Source organism: Trachypithecus francoisi, unplaced genomic scaffold (genome assembly GCF_009764315.1).
Source record: "Trachypithecus francoisi isolate TF-2019V2 unplaced genomic scaffold, Tfra_2.0 Lachesis_group14, whole genome shotgun sequence".
Lineage (NCBI taxonomy): Eukaryota > Metazoa > Chordata > Mammalia > Primates > Cercopithecidae > Trachypithecus > Trachypithecus francoisi.
This window is the reverse complement of record NW_022681459.1, coordinates 34,936,055-34,949,937: the sequence shown is the minus strand read 5'-3', so window position 1 is coordinate 34,949,937 and position 13,883 is coordinate 34,936,055. Positions and strand designations below refer to the sequence as shown.

The 13,883-nt window shown below is 47.4% G+C and overlaps 1 protein-coding gene across 5 annotated transcripts in view; it reads left to right on the top strand.

Moving 5' to 3' along the window:
- LARGE1 (LARGE xylosyl- and glucuronyltransferase 1) overlaps positions 1–13,883 on the top strand; it is a 645,964-nt gene that overhangs the window by 581,706 nt on the left and 50,375 nt on the right. For all 5 annotated transcript variants that reach the window (XM_033232744.1, XM_033232741.1, XM_033232742.1 and 2 more), the window contains one exon: positions 1,117–1,272. In XM_033232744.1, the coding sequence (XP_033088635.1) occupies positions 1,117–1,272 (156 nt within the window). The remainder of the gene's footprint in view (positions 1–1,116; positions 1,273–13,883) is intronic.

The window sequence follows — 13,883 nt, the reverse complement described above, 5'->3', positions numbered from 1 at the left end:
TCAGGTATTGATGCCATTGCACTGGGCTCAGCTTTGCCTTGGTGTCTGCCAAGGAACATTGAGAATATGATCATATGTGACCAGGGCCACCTCACAGTGCAGCCCCCTTGGGGTCTTTCCCTGGCTTAGCTGTTTTCGATGGTGTGCGATTTCCCTCATCTGGACTCCCCCTGTCCCCTTGGACACTCTGCCTCCACCCATCATTCAGGGTTCAGCTCGTGTGGCTGAGCTGTGAGAGACCATCTCATTGGCCTAGTCCTCAATCTCCTCGGTCCCTGTGTGCTGATCTCAGACACAGTGCAAGCCCAGTGAGTGGCTAAGCAGGTGGACTCTGGAATCAGGCTACAGAGGTTCTAAGCCTACTTTTCTGTGACCACAGGCAAATTACAGAGTCTTTCTGCCTCTACTTCCCCATCCGTAAAATGGAGTTAGTAATCGTGCTACCCCATAGGCCTGTTATAAGTATTAAATAAACTAATACAAATTATGTCTTACTAATCATGGTTATTCTATAGTAATAATGAATCATTTTTAATACTAACAATGAATGCCACCAGATATTAATAATAAATTAAGGTGCTTTCTTAGAACAAATTTTAGTACTATGTAAATATTCTAGGCCAGGCATAGTGGCTCACACCTGTAATCCCAGAACTTTGGGAGGCCAAGGTGGGAGGATCACTTGAGCCCAAGAGTTTGAGACCAGCCTGGGCAACATGGCCCAATCATGCCCCCTCTGAGTGGCACCTACAGGCAGCAGTTGGCCAGGCAGAAATAAGGTTTGCAGAGTCGCGTCCTAAGCATCACATCTTAGGGCTGAGAGATGACAATGTAATAACTGGCACAGATTATTTCCATTTCATGGATGAGGAAACTGAGGCACAGAGATTCAGTCACTTGTGCGAGATTAAAGGACTACCTAGAGCAGAGTCAGGGTTTGATCCCAGGTGACCTGGCCTCAGAGCCCTTACCCTTAACCACTCTGCCAAAATGTTGAATGAGTGAACGAACAGAGCCTCAAATAATGCTTAGCCTAGTGCTGAGCCATGGCTTCCTACAGGTGTGAGGGCCCACCCACCCACGCCACACATGACCACCTCCTTATCTCCCTGCCAGGTCATTCACTGGAACTCCCCCAAGAAGCTCCGGGTGAAGAACAAGCACGTGGAGTTTTTTCGCAACCTCTACCTGACCTTCCTGGAGTATGACGGCAATCTTCTGAGGCGGGAACTGTTTGGCTGCCCCAGTGAGGCTGATGTCAACAGTGAAAACGTAAGTGGCTCGTAAGGCTTGACAGGGAAGGGGGCGGCTTCTCTGCTCATCGATCATCAAGGACCTCCCCCATGCCAGGGTCTACGTCAGGCTCACGGCAGGACCTAGATGAAAACAATGCCATTGGTGCCCAGGGTCCACCGTCTAGTGGGGGAGACAGGTACATCAGCGGGTCCCTCGCATGCTGGTCACTGTGGACGCAGACAGAGTATATTTGATCCAGATGAGGTGAAGTCAGAGGTGAGTTTCCAAGCAGGGGAAACAGATTAAGCAAAACCACCATTGAAAGGAAAAATCAAGTGTCTCTCGTAGCCAGGAAATGCCAGCGTTTTTGCGGACATGATATCCACATGGGAGACCCAGGATTCAGTGGAGTTAGTGCGTGGGAAAACACAAAAAGAGCTTTTCATGGGTAACTGGGTCTTTTAGGGGTCAGCATGGGTGAAGACAGTGTTAAGCAGGTTACTCAATCACCACCATGGCTATAGTCTACTATAGCCATTCCCGTTTCTCTGTTTCTTCACCACTTACAATTTGTTCATGTTGTATCTCATTTGATGTTCATAGAAACCCACTTTTTTGTTGTTGTTGTTGTTGTTTTTTTTTTTTTTTTTTTTTTTAGACAGAGTTTCACTCTGTCACCCAGGCTGAAGTGCAGTGGCGTGATCTCGGCTCACTGCAACCTCTGCCTCCCAGGTTCAAGCGATTCTCCCACCTCAGCCTCCCAAGTAGTTGGGATTACAGGCATGCACCACCACCCCCGGCTAATTTTTTGTATCTTTAGCAGAGACGAGGTGTCACCGTGTTAGCCAGGATGGTCTCGATCTCCTGACCTCGTGATCCGCCTGCCTCAGCCTCCCAAAGTGCTGGAATTACAGGTGTGAGCCACCGCGCCCAGCCAAAACCCACTTTTTAGAGTTGAGTAAATTGAGGCACAGAGAGATTAGGCAGGTTGCCCATGGTCCCACAGGAAACAAGGAGCAACGCTGAGACTTTTTGTGAGTTCTTAGGATATAGAGAAGAGGCACTTTAACAGAAAAAGCAGGGCATGGGGAATCAGGCTGACCTGGGTTTGACTTTAATTCCTTCTAGTTACTACCTGTGTGATCTCAAATAAGTGATTCAACCTCTGTGCTTCGTTTTCTTCAGCTGTCAAATGGGGAATAAAAACTTTTCTGAGGCCAGGCGTGGTGGCTCATGCCTGTAATCTCAGCACTTTGGGAGGGCAAGGTGGGCGGATCACCTGAGGTCAGGAGTTCGAGACCAGCCTGGCTATCATGGTGAAACCCCATCTCTACTAAAAATATAAAAATTAGCCAGGCGTGGTGGCAGGCACCTATAATCCCAGCTACTCGGGAGGCTGTGGCAAGAGAATTGCTTGAACCCCGGAGGCGGAGGTTGCAGTGAGCCGAGATCATGCCACTTCACTCCAGCCTGGGCAACAGAGTGAGACTCTGTCTCAAAAACCAACAACAACAACAGCAAAATAAATAAATAAATACATCTTATGTGGTATGTTTTGAGAGTAGCCGAGAAGTTGCATGCAAAGCACCTAGCTCGGTGTTGGCCCTGTGTTACTTAGTAAATATTTGCACTCTGCTCTTCCCTTGACCCTTAGTATTAGACACAAAAGAATCTGGTTCATTCATTTAGGCAGCAAACATTTACTGAGGACCTTCTGCTTATTCTGTACACTGAGTAGTCATAGGTGAAAAAGGACTTTGGTTCCTGATCTCATGATATTTGTATTCTGGTGGAGGAGACACAGTTAATAACGAAAGTCTCAGAAAACAGTGATCAGCCAGTGGCAACCGCTACATAGCAATGTATTAGTGAGCAGCTGAGCAGCTCCACTCGTTTGAGGATTTCTATGAGGAGGTGACGTTGAGTCTAAAACCTAAATGACATGAACGAGCCTCCCATAGAAGAGCAAGGGGAGCACATTCCAGGTAGAGGAAGTAGCCGGTGCAAAGGCCCTGAGGCAGGACAGGTTCGGGGTGCGGAACAGAAGGATGGCCAGTGTGCCCAGGAGCTGGTAGGGAGGGAGGGCTCAGGTAGGCAGGAGCCAGATTGGTATGAGGTTGTATGTTGGGTTTAAGAGTTGGAATTTTGATTTGTTGTTGTTGTTGTTTTTGTTGTTGTTGCTGTTTTTATAGTTATTTTGGATGTAGTGAGAATTCTTTTAGGCTCCCAATGGCAGGGAAGGGCACCTATGGAAGGACCAGAGGCATGTACTCGCCTGGTCTTCTATCAGGATGACGCTGGTCACAGTGCACCCCTTCTCTCTGTGATTGGGTCCCCAGGTCACAGTGGATCGCCACTGGCTGCAGCCCTTCTCCCCATCACCCTAGAGGCCTTCTTGGCATCTGCCCTCCTTCACATCTGGTGATAAAAGAAAGAAAACCATCAGACACTCCAACTTTCTCAGATTCTGAGAAGCACTCAGAGGCTCAACAAACACTGTTCTTTCGGTTTTTCCTTCCGTTCTCTTTGCTCACATCCGTATTTGTCATCATCAAGATTCGAGGGTCCATTCGGCACATTTTTCCAAACGTTAAATGGAAACTGTTCTCGTGCCTCGTTTATTTCCCCCCTCCTTGGAGAAGGCTCCCATAAAAAGCCCTGCAGGATGAAGCCGTCAGTTAATCATCTGTATCGGTGCATTCCCGTGCCATGCTGCTGCTCAGTGTCATAAGAAATGAGACTCGTTTTACAAGTGACTCACCAGCTTTTCCTACCATCTCCTTCCCCTGGGGGGATCGTCGAGGTGAAGAAGTAGTCAGTGGTCTTTCTCGGAATCTGTGACCGTATTTATTTGCTTATTTGCTCAGGAAGAATGCGTGAATGCTAGCCATCTGCCAGGAGCCATGTAGAGCACGGGGGTTGAACTTAGAGACTGAGCCCGCCCTGTATGTAAGTGGCCTGCCGCTTAACAACTCTTAGAGATGCCAAGAGGAAGGTCTGCCCAGGAGGCCCAAGAATGAGAGAGCAGCTTGCTCTAAGCAGTCACCATGGCTGTCATCCCAGTCTGTCTCCCCTCTCTCATTGACCACTCTGCATGGGCCATACCCACCTCCTTTCTGTGCCTTCATTCCGGGCTCACAATAGGGCCTTGGTGCTTGCTGTTCTCACTGGCGGGAACATCTGTCCCTCTGTGTTTAAATGTCTCAGCTGTGACATCACAGAAACTTTCCAATCCCCGACCCCCACCCGCACACAAAGTAACCTATTAAGCCACTGTCTGTGACATGCCCTGTTTCCTTTGGATTTTTTTTTTTTTTTTTTTTTTTTTTTTTTGTGAGACAGAGTCTTGCTCTGTTGCCAGGCTGGAGTGCAGTGGCACAATCTCGGCTCACTGCAACCTCTGCCTCTCGGGTTCAAGCAATTCTCCTGCAACAGCCTCCCAAGTAGCCGAGACTACAGGCACACGCCACCATGCCCAGCTAATTTTTGTATTTTTAGTAGAGACAGGGTTTCACCATGTTGGCCAGGATGGTCTCGATCTCTGGACTTCGTGATCTACCTGCCTTAGCCTCCCAAAGTGCTGGGATTACAGGCATGAGCCACTGCACCTGACTTTTTTTTTTTCTTTTCTTTTTTTTTTTTTTTTTTACAGAATCTCGCACTGTCGCCTGAGCTGGAGTGCAGTGCCGCTATCTCGGCTCACTGCAACCTCCGCCTCCCAAATTTAAGTGATTCTCCTTGCCTTAGCCTCCCAGGTAGCTGGGATTAGAGGTGCCTGCCACCGTGTCCAGTTAACTTTTTGTATTTTTAGTAGAGACGGGGTTTCACTGTGTTGGCCAGGCTGGTCTGGAACTCCTGACCTCAGGTGATCCACCCGCCTCAGCCTCCCAAAGTGCTTGGATTACAGGCATGAGGCACTGTGCCCAGCCCGTTTTCTTTTTGTCAGAGCATCTACTCCTGTTTACAATTACCTGATTCATACGTTTGTTTCCTAGGTTTTTTCATAAATGTAATACCAAAACATAAGACTCTTAAAGACTTTGTGCTATTCACCTCTGAGGTTCTCTGCCCTAGCACAGGATAGAATCAAGCACATAATAAGCACTTAATAAATCTTTATTGGATGAATGTACTAAGCAAATTTAAGAAGGAAGAATGAAGTACCACCAAGTAAAGGGAAGAGCAGAAGAAAAAGTGAACTGTTGAAAGAGAACATGCTGGAAGTTTGTGTTCCAGAGCACAGGCATGTTGGGGGCATGGCTAGGAACGAAACTGACCAGGAGGCACCCTTGCTATGCCTAGAAGCTTGGAGTTTCTCCTCATGGCAGTGAGGAGCCCCTAAAGGGTTTTAGTGATGGGCAGATTTATATTAGAGAAAAATCACTCCAGGTAGAGGATGAAATGAAAAAGACAAAACTGGAGGGACCACTTAAAGGACATGCCCCATCCCAGGCAAAAACACGATGGGCGGGTCTCTGATCTAGGACAGTAGAAGTGGGAATGGAGAGAACAGATGGATTGTTTCGTGGGTGCTAAGAACATAGGAGCAGGTGCAGCTAGCACTCATAAATCAAGACAAGCAGGTTCCTGTGCCCTGCTCCAGCCCCGTTCCTCTGCTGGCAGGGACTGGAGCTGGAGCTGGGGCAAAGAGAGAGTCTGTAAACATTGCACTCCTGAACCACAGCTCTGTAGGGAGTTTACCACCTGGTCCTCCACAGCATGTCGTGTTATCTGCAAACACAACTGGAGGAAAAGGGTACGATCTTGGATCCAGCCCAAAGCCGATGCTCCCAGCTCTGTAGCAGGAGGTCACTAGAGCTGTGATAAGTGCACAGATGGTGGTGAGTCTGAAAGAAACCAAGTCAGGAACCTCTTCTTTGGACTTGAGATCCTAGATGGGAGCAGGCTCTGATGGCAGTGTCTAAGTGACTTTAGACCCGTTTCATCCACTGGATGAGTCCATTTTCATGCTGCTGATAAAGACATACCCGAGACTGGGTAATTTATAAAGGAAAGAAGTTTAATTGGCTCACAGTTCCACACAGCTGGGGAGGCCTCACAATCATGGCGGAAGAGCAAGGGGCGTCTTACATGGCGGCAGGCAAGAGAGAGGACGAGAACCAAGTGGGAGGGGTTTCCCCTTATGAAACCATCAGATCTCATGAGACATACACACTACCATGATAACAGTGTGAGGGGAGCCTGCCCCCGTGTTTCAGTTAACTCCCACTGAGTCCCTCCCACAACATGTAGGAATTATGGGAGCTACAATTCAAGATGAGATTTGGGTGGGGACACAGCCAAACCATATCATCCACCCAGTTGATGATTCACTTAGTTGCCAGACACAGGGCTAGTGTTCCAGCAGGCAGCATTGCAGATTGAAGCTCGGCTCTTGCAGTGCCTGTTGAGTGAGGGATACAGACAAGCAGAGCATTATTAAGTAGTGCGATTAGTGCCAGAATAGTGGTAGTACTTTCAGAGCACACGAGAAGGGCATTTTACACAACTAGGGAGAGAAGGTGCATCAAGGAAGACTTCCTGGAGGAGGTGAGATTTAAAGGATGAATAAGTAGGAGTGAAGGAGTCTGAAGGGTAAACTTGGTGGGTGGGAGGGAGCAGCATGAACACTGGAGACCAGGAGCGAACACAAGCGTGATCACTCGAGGACCTGCTGGGAGCTCAGATTCAAATGAAGGCAGTGTGAGAACTATAAAAATGGTTGCGCCTGGGGCATGGTGGCTCACTCCGGCAATCCCAGCACTTCGGGAGGCCGAAAGCACTTCGAGCCCAAAGCAAGTGATTTTCAGTGGCTTATAGCCTAGTGTGAGATGTGGACATTAGCTACAGAGTCATGCAAATGCGCTTCAGTGTAAAATGACAACCATGTGTTAGGAAGGGGAAACACACGGTGCTTGTGGAGATACAAAGTAGGAGGAACCGGCCGGGCGTGATGACTCACGCCTGTAATCCCAGCACTTTGGGAAGCTGAGGCGGGCAGATTACCTGAGGTCAGGAGTTCGAGACCAGCCTGGCCAACATGTCAAAACCCCATCTTTACTAAAAATACAAAAACTAACTGGGCATAGTGGCGCGCGCCTGTAGTCCCAGCTACCCGGGAAGCTGAGACAGGAGGGAGAATCGCTTGAATCTGGGAGGCAGAGGTTGCAGTGAGCTGAAATCACGCCATTGTACTCCAGCCTGGGCAATAAGAGCAAGATTCCATCTTAAAAAGAAAGAAAGAAAGAGAGAGAGAGAGAGAGAGAGAGGAGAGAGAGAGAGAGAGAGAGAGAAGAGAGGAGAGAGAGAGGAGAGAGAGAGAGAGAGGAGAGAGAGAGAGAGAGAGAGAGAGAGAAGAGAGAGAGAGAAAGAAAGAAAGAAAGAAAGGGCTGCACAAGTGAATTTTTGCATTATTTTAATTTTTCACTGGGAAATTGATAATGACAATAAGGGTGTGAGCTCTCTGGTAATCTGAATCGCTCATTTAATAGACACATGACCTCAGAGAAGTCACCTAAATGCTCTAAGCCTTGGGTTTACCATTTGAGAAATGGGTCCATGGCGCCATTGCCGTGGGGTTTTGTGGACAATTTATGGCCAAAAAATAAGGACTTGGCACCAGGAACACAGTGTGCCGTGGGATGAGTTTCTTCACAGACCCCAGTATCTGGCCCATGTGATCATAATCCACTGTTCCACAAATAGGCTTTGGGTTTTATTAGCAACTCAGGTAAAAAGATCTAGCAGAGAAGGGCACCTGTAGTGTCTCTGAGAAATCTGTCTGTGAAGAACGTGAGGGGGTGTCACATTTGCTGTAGGTCAGACAATCCCACGTATCCCCATCAATTCAGAAATTCAGGGTAAGAAGAAGAGGCCATTTGGTTTGCCTTACTGCCAAAATAAAAATAAAAATAAATCCATCTAGTCAGAGATGCAATTCCTCATCAAGGAGCTAAGATGTGAAGGGCAGAGCCCCATTTCAGAGCCGCTGGTTGGGCTACTTGCTCTAGGACAAGACTGTTTGATTTGCAAGAGAGCAGGCTCCCCCAGTGCTATGGAGTGACAGCAGCTGATTGGCTACAGGCACTTGTCTCCCATAGTTTGGGCATCTCTCCCTGGAACTTGTAAATTCTTTATGTAATGCGGTAAGCATTTGGTATGCATTGGTTATTATTAGTTGATTGATTTAAATAGGGATGGAGGTTAGAATTCTGTACCTTAGCATTTCTCTCCCTTTTCCTCAGCAACCCAGCCCTTCAAGAATATCCAAGAAATGGCAGGGTGCAGTAGCTCATGCCTGTAATCCTAGCACTTTTGGAGGTAGAGGCGCAAGGATTGTTTGAGCCCAGAAGTTCAAGGTTGAAGTGAGCTATGATCGATCCGTTATACTCCATCCTCTGATGGAGCGAAACCCCGTCCCTAAAATTAAATTAAATTTATAAAAGAATATCCAAGAAACCCCGGGACTCTCCTAGAACATAGTTGGATAATCAGAGCTATTCTCTACCGTTTTATCTATTCAGAATCATTCCACAGTGTCCCTAATAGGCTTGCATCTGGCTTCTGCTGGAATCCTCCCAAAGACAGGGAGCTCACCACCTTTCAAGGCAGCTTACTCTGCTGTTGGAAAGCTCCAGATGCTAAACTGTTCTACCTCATGCTGGGCTGAAATATTCCCCTCTGTAAAGAACCCACTGATCTGAGCCCTGTCCTCTGGAGTGTGTGTTTTGTTGTTTTTTTTTTTTTTTAAATGAAACATAAGGAAATAAGGATCTTGCCACCTCCCATGTACCTGACAGCCCAGAAGATAGCATAGGAAGTTTCCATTCAGTTTGCTATTTAGAAACATAGGACTCCCCTAAGTATCGTATTTGTAGAGCGATGCTTTATCATCAAAAGGGCCTTACTCCACCTAAGGGTATTTCCAAGTAAAGGAACCTCATCTTTTTAAATGCAAAACCCATTAAAATAGATGAGTTTTAACCAATTTGGACAGGAAACTTGCTGCTAAAGTATATGCCCTTCCTTTATTAAGCAGATACTAAACTCAGTTTAGTATTAAACTCCGTTTACAATTTATGATGACTATGGTTGCATTGAAAAGGCTGGAGGAGGTTGGGGGGGTGGCCAGAGGAGGAAACATACTGTTTATCCTGGCAGGAAATGGCCCCAGACTATTCACTGCTTATTCTGTGAATTCCTTTCTGACAGCTGTCACTTTCTGCTTATCAGCTTCAGAGCAACCCTTTCTGGGCTCGCTTCCTTGTTCCTTCTTTCCAAGGCAGCCAATGCCCCCCAACCCCCCACAACCCGCAAAAAAAAAAAACCCACAAAACCCCACAAAGGTATTTAATTTAGAAAGCCTGATGGTAATAGAATGATCTGTTGTTAAGTTAAAAGCTAGATTATGAAACATATCAAACATCCACAAAGTACAAAAAAAAAAAAAGACTGGACACCAGTGAATGTTTGAATGTGTATGGAATTGCAAGTCAACAGCCAGTGTCTCCGTCCCCTGCCCACAGCAGACATCACTAATTGATGACTGCATTAGTCATCTATGCCCAACTTCTTTATCCTCCTCAAGACAGCACTCTGAGTAATCAGTATTGGTCTCCTAGCCTCCTAGTGATAGCGGGGAACCAAAGCCTGCTCGGTATCCCTGTGATAGGTATTAGTCATTCTGGTCTCTCCTGCATGAGCACAGCTCTTTGTGCTGTTCTAAGACCTTTCTCTGCTTGCTTCTAGATTTTGGGAATTGGAAATTTTCTGCAGGGAAAGAGAGAAAGGGAAATACAACTTTAATCTTCACCACAAAGGGAGGGAGGCATTATGAGTCACATTTCACAGATAAGGAAAGGAAGGCTTCAAAGAAATGATTTACTTGTTCAAGGCCACACAACTCCTGAGTGCTGGGGGCGAGATTAGAAACCATGTCTACCTAACTCTAAAGCCACAAGACAAGGAAGGGCTTCCCAAATGGATGTAGCTATGTATGTTGTATTAATGTAACAGTAAGTTACATTATTACATATATCCAGGTTATTCCACAATTCTCCTAGTTGTTATATGGATACAGTTTTCTTACTCTTTCACTAACCCTTCAAGGTAGTTCCTGTTATCTCTTTTTATTTTTTTATTTTTTATTGTTTTTTGAGACAGAGTCTCACTCTGTCACCCAGGCTGTAGTGCAGTGGTGCGATCTCGGCTCACTGCAAGCTCCGCCTCCCAGGTTTACGCCATTCTCCTGCCTCAGCCTCCCGAGTAGCTGGGACTACAGGCACCCGCCACCTCGCCCGGCTAGTTTTTCGTATTTTTTAGTAGAGACGGGGTTTCACCGTGTTAGCCAGGATGGTTTCGATCTCCTGACCTCGTGATCCGCCCGTCTCGGCCTCCCAAAGTGCTGGGATTACAGGCTTGAGCCACCGCGCCCATCCAATTTTTGTATTTTTAATAGAGACAGAGCTTCAACATCTTGGTCAGGCTGGTCTCGATCTCCTGACCTCATGATCCACCCGCCTCAGCCTCCCAAAGTGCTGGGATTACAGGCGTGAGCCACTACTGTTATCTCCATTTTATACAGAAGGAAATAGAGGCTCAGAGAGGTGAATTCACAGAACAGGTTGGTGGCAGAGCTGAAGCCAGTATCAAGCCCTGATTCATAGTTGAGTGGTCTCTCTATGGCTGTTTAAAATACTCCTCTCTCTAAAACTGCTATGCCTGCCCCGTACCCCAGCACTCCCTCTCTCCAGGGCTCCTTCATTTTTCTCCATAGTACTTATCACTAATATATTCATGACTTATTTATTTTTGTTGATTATGTCTGTACCCACTAGAATGTAAGCTCTGTGACTACAGGGCTTTTTATCTGTTTTATTCATCATACATCTTCATTAAAGAGTGCCTGGCACCTGATCCATGCTCAATAAATCTTGTTGAACAAATGAACTAGAACAAGTCCTTTTCTTGAAGCATTTGTGGTGTGCCAGAAACATCCCTCCACTTGGACGCGGAAAATTTGGCCCAAGCTGGGCATAGTGGCTCATACCTGTAATCCCAGCACTTTGAGAGGCTGAGGCAGGAAGATCACTTGAGCCTCAGGAGTTTGAAACCAACCCAGGCACCATCGTGAGACCTCGTCTCTGTGAAAAATAAGCAAACCCCACATGCCTGTGGTCCTAGCTACTCAGAAGGTTGTGGTGGGAGGATCACTTGAGCCTGGGAGGTCGAGGCTGCAGTGAGTCGAGACGGCACCATCACACTCTAGCCTGAGTGACAGAACAAGACCCTGTGGCCCTAGACTAGATCTATGACTTTAGGCATAACTCTAGCCTTATATGAACCTCAGTTTTCCCATCTGTAAAATGGTCGGTAAATGTACCCACACCACCAGGCTCTTTGAGGAACATTAAAGGGGTTAAAGCATTCAAAGTGCCGCGCCACCTAGGCAGTTACTGTTACGAGTACTTTCCAGAAAGCTTGCCTTGGATACCCGCTATCTCAACTGCTATGAGATCACTGCCTCGCCTCTGAAATGAAGAAGGCTTCCGAGCTCAGTTCTCTCACGCTATGAAGGTGACAGGTCACTTCCAAGGCCACGTTCCCTGACACTCAGCCCACTAAGAAGAAATGACAACAGCATCACCTCAATTAGAAGTTAAGACACATATACACAGATTCTTTTTTTTTTTTTTTTTTTTGAGACGGAGTCTCGCTCTGTCGCCCAGGCTGGAGTGCAGTGGCTGGATCTCAGCTCACCGCAAGCTCTGCCTTCCGGGTTTATGCCATTCTCCTGCCTCAGCCTCCCGAGTAGCTGGGACTACAGGCGCCCGCCACCTCGCCCGGCTAGTTTTTTGTATTTTTTAGTAGAGACGGGGTTTCACCATGTTAGCCAGGATGGTCTCGATCTCCTGACCTCGTGATCCGCCCGTCTCGGCCTCCCAAAGTGCTGGGATTACAGGCTCGAGCCACCGCATATACACAGATTCTATAAACACTTTATGGCATCACCCTGCAAGGCAATGTCAAGAAACAGATGGCTCTGTGGAAACAGCTGTATCTCAGAAAAACCCCGGAGAAAGCCCAGAATGCATTCCTCCTCTCACATGCGAGCCGCATGTCACCAACTGTTCAGTCACACAGCAGGCAGCAGAGCCCAGGATGGACAGCACCCCAAACCCTAAGACAGGCTAGGCTGCTCAAGGCCAGTCTTCAAGGACCCTCTAGGAATATGTTAAGCTCCAGAGCAGAGGGGGTGAAGGGAAGAGGAGCTGTGGGATCAGGAGACTCAGTGGATACAAGTCTGGGCCCCAGTTTCCCCTTGTGGCCTGGCTGCTTTGATCCTGTTCGGCTGTAACTTACACAGAGCCCTGTTTGACCCCTCTAGGTGCTGTTTGTCATCCTTCTGCACTTGCCAGGTGTTCGGCCCTCCCTTGTCTATAAAGCAGCGCACTCCCTTCCTCTCCTTCCTACTAGATCTCCCACTCTCAAGTGGCATCTCTTACTTGTGCAGTAGGTAAGGAGGCAGCTCTGGAATGAGGCTGCCTCATGTGAAATCCCAGCTGGACTGCCAGCTGCGGGATTCCCAGTGATCTGCTTAAACTCCCTGCCCCTCAGTTTTCTCATCTGTAAGATGGAAATCAGTTATGCCTAGCTGATAGACTTAAGAATCAAGAAGGTAAGACAGGCCAGGAGTTTAGAACAATGTGGCAGATGGCAAAGACCCCCCAAAATTAAGGTTTGTGTTATGATTGCACTGTGTTTGTAATTAGTGACTGACTTCATTGCCTCTCCTCCTAGACCATAGAAATAATATAAATGGGCCGGGCGCGGTGGCACAAGCCTGTAATCCCAGCACTTTGGGAGGCCGAGACAGGTGGATCACGAGGTCAGGAGATCGAGACCATCCTGGTCTACATGGTGAAACCCCGTCTCTACTAAAAAATACAAAAAACTAGCCGGGCGAGATGGCGGGCGCCTGTAGTCCCAGCTACTCAGGAGGCTGAGGCAGGAGAATGGCGTGAACCCGGGAGGCGGAGCTTGCAGTGAGCCGAGATCGCGCCACTGCACTCCAGCCTGGGCGACAGAGCGAGACTCCGTCTCAAAAAAAATAATAATAATAATATAAATGCAGAAGCAGAAGCTTATTCCCTGTTCATAGCACAAGACTTCACATAAAATAGGAGCCTATGAATTGTATGTGATGTGTGAATTAATACTGATAACTGGGAGGGAGGAGACCGATCCTTTTTCTTATCTCCACTAAGTCGAGGTCAGGGCTGGGCAGATCCTCTCTGAACCTTCACTCAACAATCCTGATGCAGCCCCCTACCTCCCTGCAAAAGAATGAAAATGGACTCATGGTTTGGTTTCCTTAGTAAAAAATGCTTTGGGTTCCTGGAACTTGTTGATTAATACACACAGCAGGCAACAAGGGAGGTCGTGAGCTTTTTCTACCTGTCTGTGTGACTTAATAAGATGTAACAGCTTTGTGGAAACCACAGGGACAAGCTCTGGGTTAGGTTTCACGAGACCAGAGTTGGAGCCCCAGCTTCTCTGAGCACTTGGTCCCTCATCTGTCAACTGAGGGCCCTAAGGGCAGCCTCGCCTGTCTTATGCAAGAATTGGGGAGGAGAAAAAATGAAATC